Raw genomic sequence first — 17,161 nt, 5'->3', positions numbered from 1 at the left:
AAACCCCAGGACTGGCAAAAAACAAAACAAACAAAAACTGGCTAATATTCATAAATCCACTTCTCCAGAATTATAAATCAATTGTTCTTAAAATTTAGTCCATTAGTATATTTAGGAGATCTGCAATGCCCTGAAACTTATGCAAACTGCATACAAATATGTATTTCTAAGAAGGTGAAACTGCAGTTTGTATTAAATGATCTTTTCAGATACTTAATCTATAAGCAAAACCAAAATAAGTTAACAATAAGGCTATGACATTGGAAAATAGTCAGAAATTATCATTTAAACCCCCCTAAGTTCTTCTTTTGGTTGGTGATAATACTGGGGTTTGAACTCAAGCCTTGTACTCTACTGCTGATTCACATCTTCAGCCCTTTCTGCAATCCTCATATTTTCAATTCTTGCAATTCTGGGATGACAGATGTGTATCACTGGGCCCAGCTACTGGTTGAGAATGGCTCTCACAATGATCTTGCCCAGGCTGGCCTCAAATAACTGTCCTTCAGATCTCAGCCTCCCAAGTAGTTAAGCTAAGTACTTCTTTCTTAAAAAAAAAACAACCCACAAAAATGTTAAGAGTTTTTCTATTTTCGGGGGGCTAGGGAGATAGCCTAGTGGCAAGAGTGCCTGCCTCGGATACATGAGGCCCTAGGTTCGATTCCCCAGCACCACATATACAGAAAAACGGCCAGAAGCGGCGCTGTGGCTCAAGTGGCGGAGTGCTAGCCTTGAGCGGGAAGAAGCCAGGGACAGTGCTCAGGCCCTGAGTCCAAGGCCCAGGACTGGCCAAAAAAAAATTAAAAAAAAAAAAAAAAAAAGAGTTTCTATTTTCCTCACTACATAAGCAATGTAGACTACCTTATGCCAAGTTGAAAACCAATGGACACCTGCCCAAAAGATATATGCATATACATTTTTCTTTACCTGTGCCTAAAAAGATGTTTTTATAAAACATTATTTGATAACCTTAACCTTCAATTTTCTCATCAGTACAGGAAGAAAATTAATCTTGAACTATTTCTTCAAAGATCTGTAAATTCAATGCTAGTTCCAAAAATGTTAACTGATTGCTCAAAAATACAGTATGTTTTAAAACTGATAAGATAACCAAAATTGTAAAACGTTTTTGGATGAAAGCGTGTTCCCTATTTCTATGGTAATATGCATAAGTCATTCAAGGAGAAATTAATCTAACTTCACTCAAATTTGGCCATAAAACCTCTGATCTCTAAAGCAGTGCTACCTAGTAGAAATTCATAATGAGCAACATATAAAAGTCATAATTTTCTGGGAACCAACATTTAAAATAAAAGAATGAAGCTAGATCCAAGTGGTTCATTCCTGTAATCCCAGATGCTCTCTGTTAAAAGAGTCTATAAGGCTCTTACCACCAATTAACCACCAAAAAAAGCCAGAAATGAAGCTGTGGCTTGACGGATTGAGCACTAGCTTTGAACAAAAAAAAAAAAAAAAAAAAAAAGCTCAAGGACAGGATTACAAGCATGAACCAGTAGTGCCCAACTTACATCTTAACCCTTTAAAATTTTATGTGACAAAACAAGAAGCACATAAAAAGTACTTACACTACATAAGAAAGGAAGATAGCCTTAAGAAAAAGCATTTGTATGGTTAAATTCTGAACTGCAGTCACTTTTTTCACAAAATACCCTTTTACTTGAAAACAAAATTGATGAACTATGATTAGCTGGAGTTAAGTATTTGGCAGATGTTTTCTCAAAATGATCCACGTGAGCCTTCTATGTAGAAGAAAGCAGCTGGCAGAATTTGTGCTAATAATAAAATTTTAAGTTTTCAAGTGGAAATTAGAATTTTGGAAAACTTGTATCATACTGTGAGCTTGACAGTTTCCCTGTAGATTTCTGGTTAGTTCAGTGATGATATTAAGAAATATATTTTGATCCTGTATAAACATTTGGCAGATATGTAAAATTCAGTGAACTAATATGTTTGAAATGATAAATGAATCATGTTATAAAAGCACATGAAGGGCCAGACACTAAATGTGCATATCTATGATGTTAGAGGCTGAGATCTGAGGATTGTAGTTTAAAGCCAGCCAAGACAGAAAAGTCTATGAGACTCTATTTCCAATTAACCAGAACAGAGAAAAGAAAAAGATAAAGAATAAGGCAGAAAAAAGCATTCAAAGACTCAAAATGTATTCAAAGTGCAAACCAGATTACTGGATTTAAGGAAACAATACAAAAATTAATTATAACTTTCAACCTGTGAGATTCTGGAATATTCTCAAAAAGGAATATATACAATATCGGAAAGGACTATTGTTACAATCCTCTCTTTTCCAATGACCTATCTATGTGAGGCCAGGTGTTGCTCACACACTTGAACAGTATGACAACAAACTGACAGCCAACATAGATATGAGAATCAGGCTGACTTCTATCATACTCAAGGTTAAAGTGCAGAAATGGAAAAGCAATACCATTCTTCTTACTAAATCTTAAGAATTTTTTTGTAAAGCTTTTTAAAGTTAATTAAGTTAATACATAAGAGCTAACTATTGTTTCACATCATCAATAAGTACTTAGAAATACAATTGTAATAAATACTGATGGATCACCTCTAGAGGAACAGTCTTTAATAATTTTTGAGTCTAATTTCTATGTCTGAAAAGGATGAGGGTTGTTTTGAGTATAAAAGCCTTCCTAATTTGCACACATTACTAATCTTTAAATCCAGTCATACTTTATAGTAACATGTATGGTAACGCAAGGAGTATGCCTTTGTAAATAATTCAGGTCACCTACATGAATCATACCTGATATGTTAACTAGGTTTCTGTCAGGCTGAATTTTACCTCAGAATGGATGTCTATCTATGATTCCTGAGAAGTACCCAAAGATTCATATGAGAAAAAAGGCTTAAAGGCAAAAACGTTGGCTGGGTGCTGGTGGCTCATACTTGTAATCCTACTTGCTCATAAGGTTGAGATCTGAGGATCACAATTCAAAGCCAGCCCAGGCAGGAAAGTATGTGTGACTCTGATTTCCAATTGATTAACCATCAAAAAGCTGAAAGTGGAGGTGTGACTCAAGTGGCAGAGTTCAGGCCCTAGGACCAATACAATCAATCAATCAATCAATCAATTAAAAATAACAAACAAAAATTTTAAAAACCAAAAATGTTTCTGCATCTAAACCCTCATAATTTCTTAAAACATTTGCTGAATGTCTCACAACTTATTAAGTGAAGCCATCAATGAATGCAAATGCTGATTAGCAATTTGGCAATAGCCCAACATTTATAGAATTCACATGGCTTTTCTTTAAGCCAGTAGTTCATACATGATTAATTAGAACATCTCATTTATGTAGTGCACACTTTAGCTCATTACTCTAAGTAAAATTCGTTAAGTATTTACATTTAGATAATTAAAATCCGGGTACACCCTTAAGAAAGAAGCATACACTTTAGGCAAAGTGATTTTTCCCCCCTTTATACCATTGAAAGTAAATTACAGCCTCTTTTACAGCATTATCTATACCAGTTTCAAAGCAGGGCATAGCACTGCCTCCCTCCTACTTTTTACAAGGTATACTTCTTTAAAAACATGTAACACAGTAAAAATGATCCAATGATTGCACTGTTGTATGAAAGGGGTGTGCAAATAGACATTTAGAATGCTTACTTTGAACACCTATAAGGCAGTATTATTAAATAGTGTTGTCATATGTCCCATAAGATATATTATTAAAATAGTTATTTGAAGATTTTTCCACTATCCTTTTTTGTTCCAAGTATAATTGTCAGTTAAGAACTTTTTGGTTAATGTCTACATCAATGCAGACACACCTTAGTAAGCTGGACTATTTGAGAAAAGTTTTGCTTTCTTAAATTGTTAAGATTACTGGCAGAAACCTCTTTGTCTTTCAATATACCTGTTATAAACTAGAATGGATTTTGTGTCTGAGTTTTTTAGAACATACATTTCCATAAATTAATTTGCACAAATCATGGAAGCCTTCATCTGACAAAAAATATTTTTAGCCAATTAGTCTTTATTCCTGCTGTGTACTCTCTTTTCCTCTAAAGTAAACCAAACAAAAGTAATAATCGAGGACTTGAAATATTTCAATTCTAGGTAATGTCCTAATTGTATTTCTAGTTAGTAAATCTTGTCTCCTCCATATCCATACATTTGATTTACACACAAAACTAATATTTTCTTTATTTTGTGATGATAGTTCTTACAGTTGTAGATTCAAGACTCAACCTTTTACTTTAAGTTCATAAAACTGAATGTAAAATTGTACAATCACAGTGAGCAAACAAGATAGCAGAGGAAGCTTTAAGAATCCAGTGAACAGGGGCTGGGGATATAGCCTAGTGGCAAGAGTGCCTGCCTCGGATACATGAGGCCCTAGGTTCGATTCCCCAGCACCACATATGCAGAAAACGGCCAGAAGTGGTGCTGTGGCTCAAGTGGCAGAGTGCTAGCCTTGAGCGGGAAGAAGCCAGGGACAGTGCTCAGGCCCTGAGTCCAAGGCCCAGGACTGGCCAAAAAAAAAAAAAAGAATCCAATGAACAATTATAAAAACTTAATTGGCCACTATTCCTATCCAGAGAAGCTGATTCAGACAACAGATCATAATACTAAAAACTACTTTGACAGCAAGAATAAATCTCTTTTAAAAGTAGATGCCAACTGGCTGTCAGTGGCTCATGCCTGTAATCCTAGCTACGTAGGAGACTAATATCTGAGGATCATGATTTGAAACCAGGCCAGGCAGGAAAGTCTGTGAGACCCTTATCTCCAGTTATAGCCAAAAAATTGGAAGTGGAGCCATGGCTCAAGTGGTAGAGTACTATTCATTAAGTACAAAAGCTCAAGAGACAGCACACAGATCCCAAGTTCAAGCCCCAGGACACACACACACACACACACACACACACACACACACACGCACGCACGCACGCGCGCGCGCGCGCGCGCGCGCCCAGGCGGGCACCAGTGGGTCCTACTTTTAATCTTAGGATCTTAATTCAAAGCCAGCCAGGCAGTGGGTCCTACTTTTAATCTTAGGATCTTAATTCAAAGCCAGCCAGGGCAGGAAAGTCTGTGAGATCCTTAGCTCCAATTAACAAAAGCAAAACAAAAAAGAACAACAACAACCCAAAAAACAAAAACAACCCTTAAAGTGGAGCTATGGCTCAAGTGGTAAAGTCAAAAAGCTACGGATCAGCACTCAGGACTGAGTTCAAGCCCCAGTACCGACATGTGCACACACAGCCCAGCTCAGCCAAGTGCATGATAACACATCCCAACTATTAGGAGCACTGGGCAGGAGGATCACTTGAGCTCAGGAGTTTAAGGACACCCAAGAAAAATATATTGAGACTCCACACAAGCAAAAACTGAGATGCCCTTCAACTCTGCACTATAACCATTTTATAGATATATTTATGACATAACAAGTAATACTAGTTTACTACTATAAATTTTGTATTTATTGAATGTTCATGAAATGTAAAAAATTGTCATTTGGGGATAAAAGTCAACATTTAGATTCTGAATAAGCCAACTAAAGTAAGAGTAATATGTTTAAGGAACAGCCACAAAGATGAAATATTTGTTGCATCTCAAAATTTCTTTCCTGATTCCAGTCTCATAAAGATTATGCGTGAATTACATTACATAATGTATGTAAATTCTTTCACTAAAGCTGAGAATATAATTAATAGTAATGGCAGTTGTAGACATTTTATAAAATTCGTATTTGTGTTTCACTTCTATAAGCAAGTCCCTAATTACCTAATATAGTTCTGTCCTATCAATATCTGCACAAATGCTTACAAAAAAAGTTGAAAATAAGAGTATTCAAATATAAAACAATTCATTTTATTACTGAAGTCTGTGACCATATATACAATTAGTAAAACCAATCAACTATTAACATGGGGGACAAAACAAAAGAACTATTCAAAAACTCCTTCCAGCCAAAAAGAACTTTTGGCATGAAAGCCAACAAATAAAGTTCAATTTGGTGTGGTGGTGCATACCTATAATCTCAGTTATTGGGGAGGAAGGAGGATCACAAGTTCAAAACTAGAGTGTACAATTTATTAAAAACTTGTCTCAAGGGCTGGGGATATAGCCTAGTGGCAAGAGTGCCTGCCTCGGATACACGAGGCCCTAGGTTTGATTCCCCAGCACCACATATACAGAAAATGGCCAGAAGCGGCGCTGTGGCTCAAGTGGCAGAGTGCTAGCCTTGAGCGGGAAGAAGCCAGGGACAGTGCTCAGGCCCTGAGTCCAAGGCCCAGGACTGGCAAAAAAAAAAAAAAAAAAAAAACTTGTCTCAAAGCAAAAAGGGTTTGCTTATTTGCCCAAAGCACAGATCCTGGTTCAATCTTCAGTACGGGGGTGGGGTGGGGGGAGTAAAATTTTTCTCTTGGAACAATGAATGAGCCTTGCTTGGGAATATGAAATAAAATTTTATATCAAGGAGTGTGTCTACCCTGCTCAACCACTAAAAAAAGAATAGCAAAACTGAAGCTAGGTGTGGTGGCTCACCCCTATGACCCCAACATAAATAGGAAGATCATGGTCCAAGCTAGCCTGGTGTAAATGAAACCCTATATGAAAAATAACTAAAGCAAAGGGCTAAAAGTATGACTTAAGTAGTAGAGTGCCTGCCTAGCAAGTTCAGGCCCTGAGTTCAAACACCAGTACTACTATTCAAAATTCAAGAAAGAAAGAATAGACAGATGCTGGTGGCTCCCACCTGTAATCATATCTACTTAGGTGGCTTGCAATCTGAGGATCACAGTTCAAAGCTAGCCCCGGAAAGAAAAGAAAAGACTCAGGAAAAGCTCAAGTGGTAACGCTCTAGCAAAAGAAGCTTAGGGACAGTGCCCAGACCCTGAGTTCCAAGACCAAGGACAAATACAAAAAAAAAGACTAGCAAAATGGAATTAAGTACAACCTCTAGTGTGATTCAGTACTTTTTTATCTGGTAAAATAAAATACCTTTGTAAGCAAAGGCAATTTTGCCTTTGCATATAATTCAATGTATATAATGTATAGATTTCCTAAACAAGGACAGATCTTTACAATAAGTTAATACTGCAGGGATTTTCTAGTCTCCTACTATTTCCAGTAGTCTCCAAGTCTTAAATGCTTTGCAGCCTTTTGTTCCTGCTAAAAAGTACCTGATGGTTCTTGGGCACACTCACTGTATATGTTTGGCTCCAGTTCTTTACTACATTGGGGATGAATTCAAAAGACATCTGTGAACTCAGAGAGCATGTTCCCAGATGCTTGGGAAGTGTTGAGACCTTTACAATACTTTTGCCTTGAGGAAAAATGTATTTCAATATAATTATAGTAGATAGCTTTCAATGTGTCATCTCTATTATAGCAGCTGTAAATTATAACATGAATTGCCTGTATACAAGCAGTTCTTCTGGTACAAAGCAGGAGAGGTACATTGAGCATGGTATTTCTTTTCCTTTTTAACTGAGAACAAATGTTGAGATCAAATTTTATTTGCATAAAACGCTGTCCATTTCGTTCTGGTAGTAAGAAGGAAGAACAAAGATAGACCAGCTAAACTGGAGGCCTTCAATTCTTATCAAAAACAACAACAACAAAATAAGCTTCTTAGGGTCCTTAGTTTATGTTCATTAGGAAGTCACGACTTCTAAATGTTGGGCCTTGAAGGTATAGTAAGGTCATTTTCAAAATATGTATCTAATCAACAAGAAGACAGAGGAGTGGTCAGGTTTATCTCAAAGCTAGAGATAAATAATGCATGTAACATAAACTATCACAAGACAGCACTCTAAGTCTTGGAAAATTGTCATAGCCCTGCTAAGTTTTAGAATGAACAACACAAAAATATAATAAATTGTTTTATTTCCTTTATGGGGTGATAGTAATATTAAAGAATTTTATTCAGATATTTATATATAAACATACACATATTGTATATTTATATATGAGCATATATAAATATCTAATATTTCAAAGGCATTTATAATTGAAATTAGATAATCATAAAACCTGAGCCTATGTAAAAGAAATACATAACCTAAAAACATTCTGTCTCTCTGTCTCTGTCTCTGTCTGTCTCTGTCTCTCTCTCTCTCACACACACACACACACACACACACACACACACACACACACACACTGAGCCTTGAAGCTTGGATTTCACTTTGTTCACACTGTAGCTCTAATCTGCTTAGCTTTTAAATGTGGCTGTGTTTATAAAATACTTTAATTTACTGCAGTGGTGTGTTTGTTAATTTTATGGCAATCTAAATCTAAACAGGCTTCAGATATATTTTCATTATAGCTTCATTGCAAAACACAGTATCGTGAATAACTCTAAGATCCCAATGTAGTTTATTTCTTTTAGTAAGACAACATAATTTTCTAACAAAGCCTGTTTTTAACGTATATGTTCTTTCTGTTCACTGATAAGCTTTCTATCATTCAGTGTATCTGTGATTGTTTTAACGAAGAAAAATAATTTTTAGAAAGTCACTAAAACAGTTGTTTTTCCATCTGTTCTGTTCCCATTTCAAATACAATCCCACATGGACAAATATGAGGAAAACACCATATACCTGCATTATTTTCCAGTTCTGCTTGGATAGGAACATAATTCAATGATCAAGGATGGCATATTGTCAGAAACCCATTTCTAAGCCTGATTCTGACACTAAGAAATGTGTGACACTGGACAAATCATTCAACCTCCACAAGTCTCATTTTCTTATCTATAAAATAGAAATCATGATGCTATCTATTTCAGAATCCTACCACTGCACTTCACTTGACTCTGTTTAGCCTTTCTAGTAAAGTTTATGCATACTTCTGAAAAGTCTATATGTTCTTGTACCCCCAAGAACTGAAAGGAAAGTCCTTTGGGGAAAAAAAGAAAAAAAATCACTGATCATAGTAACTTAGAATTATGGACAGAAGAGCTATAGACGCTAGATACAAAGATGGATCTAAAACCTACAGGAAAACATTTGCAATTTAAAATTCTGCTGAATCTATCAAGCAATCATTATACTCCATTTATTTGTACATAATGTTTCATAGATTTCATATAATATATACTATATGTGATATCTAAATTCCTTCTGAAAATGTTAAAAAAGGAACAGAAATATATATTTAAATTATTAAGTGACTGAATATATTTAGAAATAAGATATGTGATCATTTGAAATTTTATATTTCTCAAATTTAACTCTAAAACATAAAAGAAGTAAAATTTGAGTGCTATATGTCTGGTTTTAAGCCCAAAAACAAGAAACAAAAATGATCAATAGCAAGCCTGTAATCTAAGCTACTTCATAAGCAGAGTCTGGGAGGGCTGCAGAGCAAAGCCAGCATAGGCAAGAGCAAGTAAGACCCTCATCTCAACACAAAAACTGGGTGCTCTGTCATGTGCCTGACATCTCAACTATGGATAGGGGGATTTAAGTAGGAGGACTAAGGTCTAGACTGACAAAGAACCTCACAAGTTCCTACATAAAAAATAGCTAAAAGAAAAAAGGGCTGGTCGTATGTCTCAACAAAACAAAACAAACAAAAATCCTGGTAATTTGATTGTGTTATTCGCCGAGACTATGTTACTAAAATTCTCATGTGAATTTTTAAGGGAATTTTTTTTGGGGGGGGCCAGTCCTGGGGCTTGGACTCAGGGCCTGAGCACTGTCCCTGGCTTCTTTTTGCTCAAGGCTAGCACTCTGCCACTTGAGCCACACAGCACCACTTCTGGCCCATTTTCTGTATATGTGGTTCTGGGAATTGAACCCAGGGCCTCATGTATATGAGGCAAGCACTCTTGCCACTAGGCCATATCCCCAGCCCTTAAGGGAATTTCTTAAACAACAAGGCTCAATTTCATGCCTTTGACTGATGCCAGTTTCACCTACCTTCCCACGATGGATAAGATCTGTTGGACTTAAGTTCAAAGCCAGTTCAGCAAAAAAGCCTGTGAGACTTTTAATCTCTGATTAACAAGAAGAGGGCTGGAATGGAAGGCTGGCTCAAGTAATAGACTGCCAGCAATGAGCAAGAAAGCATAAGGCCCCAAGTTCAAGTCTCAGTCTGTACTAGCATCAAACAAACCAATAAATAAAAGCAAGTATGAAGGAATAGAATAGTATGGCAGGGGATGGTAAGAAACTATTTCAGTTCATCAAGTCCAAAATGGAGATCATTTAGCTTCCAAAATATATCCTTTCATGCAAGGTAATTTGCAGCATTTACAGATCTACTTAACATAAACTTATACAATTAGAATTATACTACAAATTAGAACCATTTTCTACTATTAATGCTCAGGGCAACTTTTTCAATCATGACTTATTTTGTTTATTTTCAATTATTCTTATGTCAAATCAGAAAGCTGGATTTTTTCATATATACAAGCATACGTTTTCCAAAATTTCCTATCTCTACATTTAAACAAGGCACAATTTTGAATCCCAGAAAGTCCCACTTAGAAAAAATACTTTAAATCAATTTACATTGTGTTTGATATAGAACTACATAAATCTTTCTACCCTCTTTGAAAACATGTTTAGCCCTGGGATAAAACCCAGCTTTTCTTTAATACCATCATATTCAGAATAGAAAAGGTATTGGGGCAGAGAAGATATGGTGGTACACATCTATAATCTACACTACAGAGAAGGCTGATGATTTAGAAGGATTACAATTAGAAGTCAGCTGGGGGAAAGGTTAGCAAGACCATAAAGCCTGTAACCACAGCTACTTGGGAAGTGGAGCTAGAAGGATCACAGTCTGAAGCCCATGAAGGCGAAAGCATACCTTATCTAAAAACAAACTAAAGCAAAGTGGTATGGAGGTATGACTAATTTGGATAAGCATCTGGTAACAAGCCCAGAATTCAAATCCCAATACTGCCCCACTAACTGCTCCACCCCACCCAATTAAAAAAAAAAAAAAAGGGAAGAAAAACTGTATAAGTGAAACTATCCAGGGACTTTAAAGAAAAATCAGTATTAAAACTGAACAGAAGTTGCCAAGGAGAACTGGGGGGAATAAAATTAACTCACCTCAATAGGACTCTCACTTTACACTAAAGTCTAAATAGTAAAGGCAGAGATTAAAAAAAAGGGGGGGGGCAGATGGCAGGTGAATAGTATATAGGATCTTTAGGACAGTGTAAATACTGGATGCAAAATCTAAAGTGAATCCTGACAATATAAACTACAGACTGAATATAAAGCATCAATGTTTATTAACTGCAACATATGTATCATAGCTCAAGTAGAGAATGCTGATAATTGGAAAGCTATGCCAATGGGAATATATGAGGTATCTGTGTACCTTCCTTTTAATATTGCTGTTAACTCCAAACTGCTCTTAAAAGATTAAGTCTAAAACAATAACAACAAAAATACTCAGCCAGGTGTCAGTGGTTCACTACTGTACTCATAGCTACTTGAGAGGCTAAAACTTAGTAAGATGGAAGTTCTAGGTCAGCCCCACAAAAAAAAAAAAAAAAAAAAAAAAAAGCTAATGAGACCCTATCTCAATAGAAAAGGCTGGGTAACTTGTCATCCTAGTTGTAGTGGTAAGCTTACATAGGAAGATCATGGTCCAGGCTGGCCTTGGCAAAGACCTGAACCTATCAGAGCAAGAAGAGTTGGAGTTAGGAGTCAAGCATTAAAGTGCCTGCCTTGCAAAAATGAAGCACAAACAAACAAACAAAAACAAAAATTCCAAACACTCAACAGGACTCCCCCTTTCACACTAAATACTAAAGTGTATGGGCTTTAAGAAATAATACACAGTAAAGTTAAAAGTGAATTCATACAATGTCTAAAGCCTTCTTTTCCATTCTTCCAGTGGTACTGGATATGAACTCTACCACCAAGTCACACCGCCAGCCTAAGACTTATGTTTAAATATTTCACCTAAAAATGGTGAAGACAGCCAAGTGCAGGGGGCTCACGCCTGTAATCCTAGCTTCTCAAGAGGCTGAGATCTGAGGATCACAGTTTGAAGCCAGCCAGGGCAGAAAAGTCTATGAGACTCTTATCTCCAATTAATCACCAAAGAAGCTGGAAAGAGAACTGTGTTTCAAGTAGTAGAGTGCTAGCCTTGAACAAAAAAGCTCAGGAACAGTGCCCAGGCCCTGGGTTCAAGCCCTAGGTCTGTACCAAAATTGAAAAAAAAAAAAAAAAAGTGAGTGTAGAGAGGTAGGCAAAATAAGAATGGCAAAACGATGATTATTTATGCCAACATTAGAGAAATCTCTCTTAAGTTGAATTCTATGAAATTACTAATATACAGTTGTTTTTGTTGACTGCTTTTTGGACACAGGATCTCACTATGTTGCCTAGGCTGGTTTTCATGTGACTTTCCTTGTTTCAGCCTTCCCAGAAGCTGGGACTACAGCCTCACATACAATGCCTGGTTCGTAACGTTTTTTGTCCTCAAACTTGGCAATTTCACAGGATCAACCTAATCTACTCTCTTTATTTTTGTGTATGCTTTAAAATTATCATTGTGCATTACATTTCATACAAGAATTCTATCAATGAGAATTCCTCAACATGAATGGCACTTTGATTTCAAATTATCAACTAAAACATCTTTAGAATAAACTATCAACACTTTACCTTTTGTATTTAATATAAGACTACTCCCACTACATTTTAATGCCTTTGAAAATTTGGAATTATTTTGTGATTGAAAATGTTATAACCATTTTGGTGGTATATTAAACAGTATAGCTTAAACTCAAGAATATCATAGATTCAGCAGAATATAGCTAATCAAATTGCCAAGAATGGGATTTTTAAATCCTTTTTGTAATCAGGAATTTGCACGCAATGCCAAGTATTCCCAATTGTAGTAGACACATGATTAAGCTGGGAGGTTTCATCCTCAAAGAGCCAGGCCACAACCTGCTTATTTTATCAAGTTAGCTCCTTTCCCTATAGTCTGGCACAATCCATAAGAATTAATTCTAGAGCTTACAGCATAGAACCTAAAGGTTCATTATGCAATGTTTATTTCTAAAGAGTGTTTAAGCTTATGGACATAGCCAGTTCATAGTGTAACAATTATACAGCGCTCAGGAAACCACCAAGCAGTGAGGTAAGAGGGAAGGAAGGGTGTGGTAGGTGTGGTAGAACATGTGAATGTGAGGAATGAATAAAACTAAACCAAATAGATGGGATAAGTCAGGGTTAGTTTCATCCCCCAAATCTCAAAGATCTTCATTTCATGATTCCAACCACTCATGTGGATTTTTGCCCTTATTCTTTTGCTCTTTGTGTTAGCACCTACCCCTCACGGCCCTCAGAATTGGTTAGCACGGTCTAGTAGAAGAGCAATAGAGGGTTTGTGCAGGACTGAGAGTGGCGGCTGCTGACCTGTTCATATTTCTCCAGTTCTGTGTGATAGATTTGTCTGATCTGGGTCAATTTGGCTCTGTAATCTGAGTGTTCAATAGAGTTATCTGAAGAACCTCCAGAGGCTGCCGCGGCTGCAGCTGCTGCCGCCGATCCCCCACCTTTCTCAGGACCTGAAACCCCTTCTGCCAAAAGCATATTGTCCAGTCTCATTAGCTGGGGATCGGGAGGGTCTTCCTCCTGGGCTCCTCTGATGCTGAGACCTTCAAGGAAAGAGAGAGACAGAGAGAGAAGAAGCGAGAAACAGAGGACAAACAGTGTGAGTATTTGTTTATTTGAGAAAATGATCAAACAACATCAGTGAACTACAATTCATGCTGAGACTTCTCTGCTCACATTTCATCAATAAGCCTAGTATGAAAATTACTTTCAAAATAATATTTACATGCATCCTAGCATTTCTAATACTCTTTCTCTCAAATTTATCGTAGATTGAAATCACCAACTTCTTGGAATATTTTAATCTAAGCTTCTCAGATTTAGGAAAGGAGAAAAACTGGGGACTTTGGGAGGAAGAAAATATTCCCAAGAATATAAAAGAAACGCATCAAAGGGTGGTTTATTCTGTCTCTGCACAGTCAGAAAAAAAGGGTAAAAATCCCTTCAAGTAATTTGAATTCAAAGCTATATCCCCAAATTGGAAAATAAATAGGATTATATGGCTTTTTCATCACGTAAGTTCAACAGAGAAAGGTATACAATACGAGGCAACTATCTATACTATTATTAAATGAGTGTCATTAAAGCAACTGTCATTAAACTATTAAATCAAACACAGTATTAAACACCAAACGCGGTATTAAAAATGTGCCACTGACATGGCAATAGAGTGCTGGGCATAGTAGTCTCAATCTAATTTTGCTTTTAAATCAAGAACTTCCTAAATGATGCCCAGTCAGCAACCTCTTCTGAGTACTATAGATCACAGCTGACAATTCATAGGTTTAATCAGGTCACACAGGCTTTATGCCAAGATGTTTTCAACAACACAAAAGACAAAGTTTTAAAATAATTATCATAGTATAAAAAACACTCACTGGAGTCATGACAGCTCAAAATCAGCATTTTCATTAACATGTAACATGATCTAAACTATCCCAGCTCAATTAACCTCTGTAAATCTGTTTAAAAAGATGTTCCCTACACTAGTTACAAGGCTACTTGGGGAAGAGGAGGGAAGAAAGTTGGCATCTTGCATGTCTGCATTTGGATGCTGCCTTTTGCGGCTGTGCCTGTTGTTTATCCACAGTGGTCCACACTCTGTGTTTATTGTAACTTACATGACAGTAACATCTATAAGCTGCCAACTACTCAACTGATCAACAGCTCTGTGGTTTTATATGCTAACCTAAAACTAGCATCAAGTATTTAAAAAATAGACATCATCATAGATGTCCTGAATTATACCCATGGCATACAAAGCTTTTTGTTGTCTTAATTCAAATGCACAACTTTAATTTCCTCCCCAGAACACTGTAAAGCTGCCACTTTTATTTAAAAATATACTTCAGAATAATTTCAACTGGGTAAAACTCGCCATATTTTAAAACTATATCTGTTGCCTATTCAGAGGCAACTAAAATAAGGCTTGAAAATGGTAATATATTAAAAATAAATTTATTTAGGGAAACAAAATATTAGACAACTCTCTTATAAAATCTCTAACAACATACTCATTGCTGATAACTAAAGATAGACAAACATGCATTTGTTATTTCTCCTAGAACTAGAAAAAGTTGTCTACTGTTCTATAACTGCTCATTATTGGTTAAATTGGTATTTTTAACTTACCATCTATTTTTCTGCCTTCTGATTCACTAAACTGTTAAGTGTTAAAATTTCACAGCTGGGACATACTCTAGTTTATCTATCAAGTTTCCTGTGTACTTGGCAGGCAGTGAGGGCTTAAGAAGTAATCTCTTATTTTACATTTGATCCTGTTTCACTTGTATTAGTTGCACAGGAGCTCCTTAAGTTTCTCCTTTCCAAATTCAACATTTGCTCACATTTTTGTGTATTCTTTGTTTCTGTGTTCTATTTAAGGTAATTGTGCTTCTTCTGGAAATGTATTTTTTTTTAACTATTTCAAGGTTTCATCAGGTTTCTCATTTTCCCTTTGTGCTTAAACACATTGATCTTTTCCCAGTGGACATGTGATGAGGTTTTTTAAATAGGAGATCAACAGCTGTAGTGGAAATTATTACACTTCCCTGCACAAGTGTGGCAGACAAGAGAAGATGCAGTGACTAATACGCTGGGAAGTACACCGTAAGAAAGAGGAGAAAATTGTCAGAAAGAAATACAAAAAGACATATAAATGAAGTGGCCATCATTGACATTCTCACAGGAACCCAATATGTATAAAAGCCATCACAGATATACCACAAGGAATCTCAATAGCAATAGGCACAAGAAAAATTTTAAGTATGTATTTTCAGCTACTAAAATGTTTTTCTCTTATGATTAATACCTTATTTCTAAAATTTAAAGAAATTAACTTGTATTTGCCTCAAGAAGAAAAATGTTTAAATGCAATACTTCTCTATTTACTGTATAAAATCGTGTACACTAAATCTCATCAGAAAAATCATTTCTTGACAGAAATGTTATACTCCTTTGTATGAAAGTACTATAGCATTTTTGCATTTAGGCAGCACTAAGAAGGCTATCAAAATTTAAGTCTTTTTCATAATTATAGTTGAAAAAATTAACCTCAATTGTTCCTTATTAAGCAAAGTAGTGATTATGGAACTCTAATAGTAATACCTTGTTTCCAAAATTATTTTCAAATTGACTATTTATTTTCTGAATTTACATTTAAGTAACTATTTTATTCCTCATCCTACTTACCTATCCATTCACTATTACTTAGCATACGAACCTTCCAAAATCACATATGGTTTCCAATCATAACACCTACTCCTCTGGGTACCTAAAAACATTTTAATGAACCTAAATTTGCAAAAGCCAAAATGAATCAAACTGTGGGATAACCAGAAGATCTTGATAGCTTCACAATGAAACTTGATAAAACAAAGTTAATTTTAAAAATGATTATTCTTATGTTTTAGCTGAAATATGTGCATAGTGACTGGAGCATATAAAGAGGTTTGTAAAGTTTTATGTCTAGACTCTCTGGTCATCACAGCAGTCTAACATTAGAAAAACATATTTGTAATTTTCTTATAGCTACAATATTCATTTCAGTATCCCCAAGATTTAAGCAAATCATACAAACATAGTAAAACATTGTTTAACAATGAACTTGGCTTTGTTATAAGCCCACAGTTTTTGCATATCTTTCAGCAAATCCTAATTAGCTGTCTTTCAACATGCTGTGCACCTGCCCCACAGATAATGGGAGAGAGCATCTGCATAGATGACTGCATTCGGAGGGCAATAAATAAATAACGGGTCAAAATTATTACAAAGCTTTCTCAGAATAAACGCATACCATTCACAATACTAAGCTGCAGATGTGAAAAGTACCTAAAGCCCACTCAAATGGTATGATTACAGGGCTGTTTGAGTTTAATAATCTGACTGTAATTCAGGCATTTTCAACAGCTCATTAAGGGTTCATTAATATATAGGCAAGCTTTTGAATTATAAATAAGCAGATTAGAAATCTGTACTGGATTGTACAGGACTAGCCTCTCCATAGAAAGGCACTGTAGCACAATGAAGGCTTGACCTGAGA

General features: G+C 35.9%; 1 protein-coding gene across 3 annotated transcripts in view; it reads right to left on the bottom strand.

The window, feature by feature from the left end:
- Positions 1 to 17,161, bottom strand: part of Pbx3 (PBX homeobox 3) — a 223,929-nt gene that overhangs the window by 42,402 nt on the left and 164,366 nt on the right. For all 3 annotated transcript variants that reach the window (XM_048342850.1, XM_048342869.1, XM_048342860.1), the window contains exon 3: positions 13,423 to 13,664. In XM_048342850.1, the coding sequence (XP_048198807.1) occupies positions 13,423 to 13,664 (242 nt within the window). The remainder of the gene's footprint in view (positions 1 to 13,422; positions 13,665 to 17,161) is intronic.

Source organism: Perognathus longimembris, chromosome 1 (assembly GCF_023159225.1).
Source record: "Perognathus longimembris pacificus isolate PPM17 chromosome 1, ASM2315922v1, whole genome shotgun sequence".
Classification (NCBI taxonomy): Eukaryota; Metazoa; Chordata; class Mammalia; order Rodentia; family Heteromyidae; genus Perognathus; species Perognathus longimembris.
This window is presented reverse-complemented; position numbering and strand designations above follow the sequence as displayed.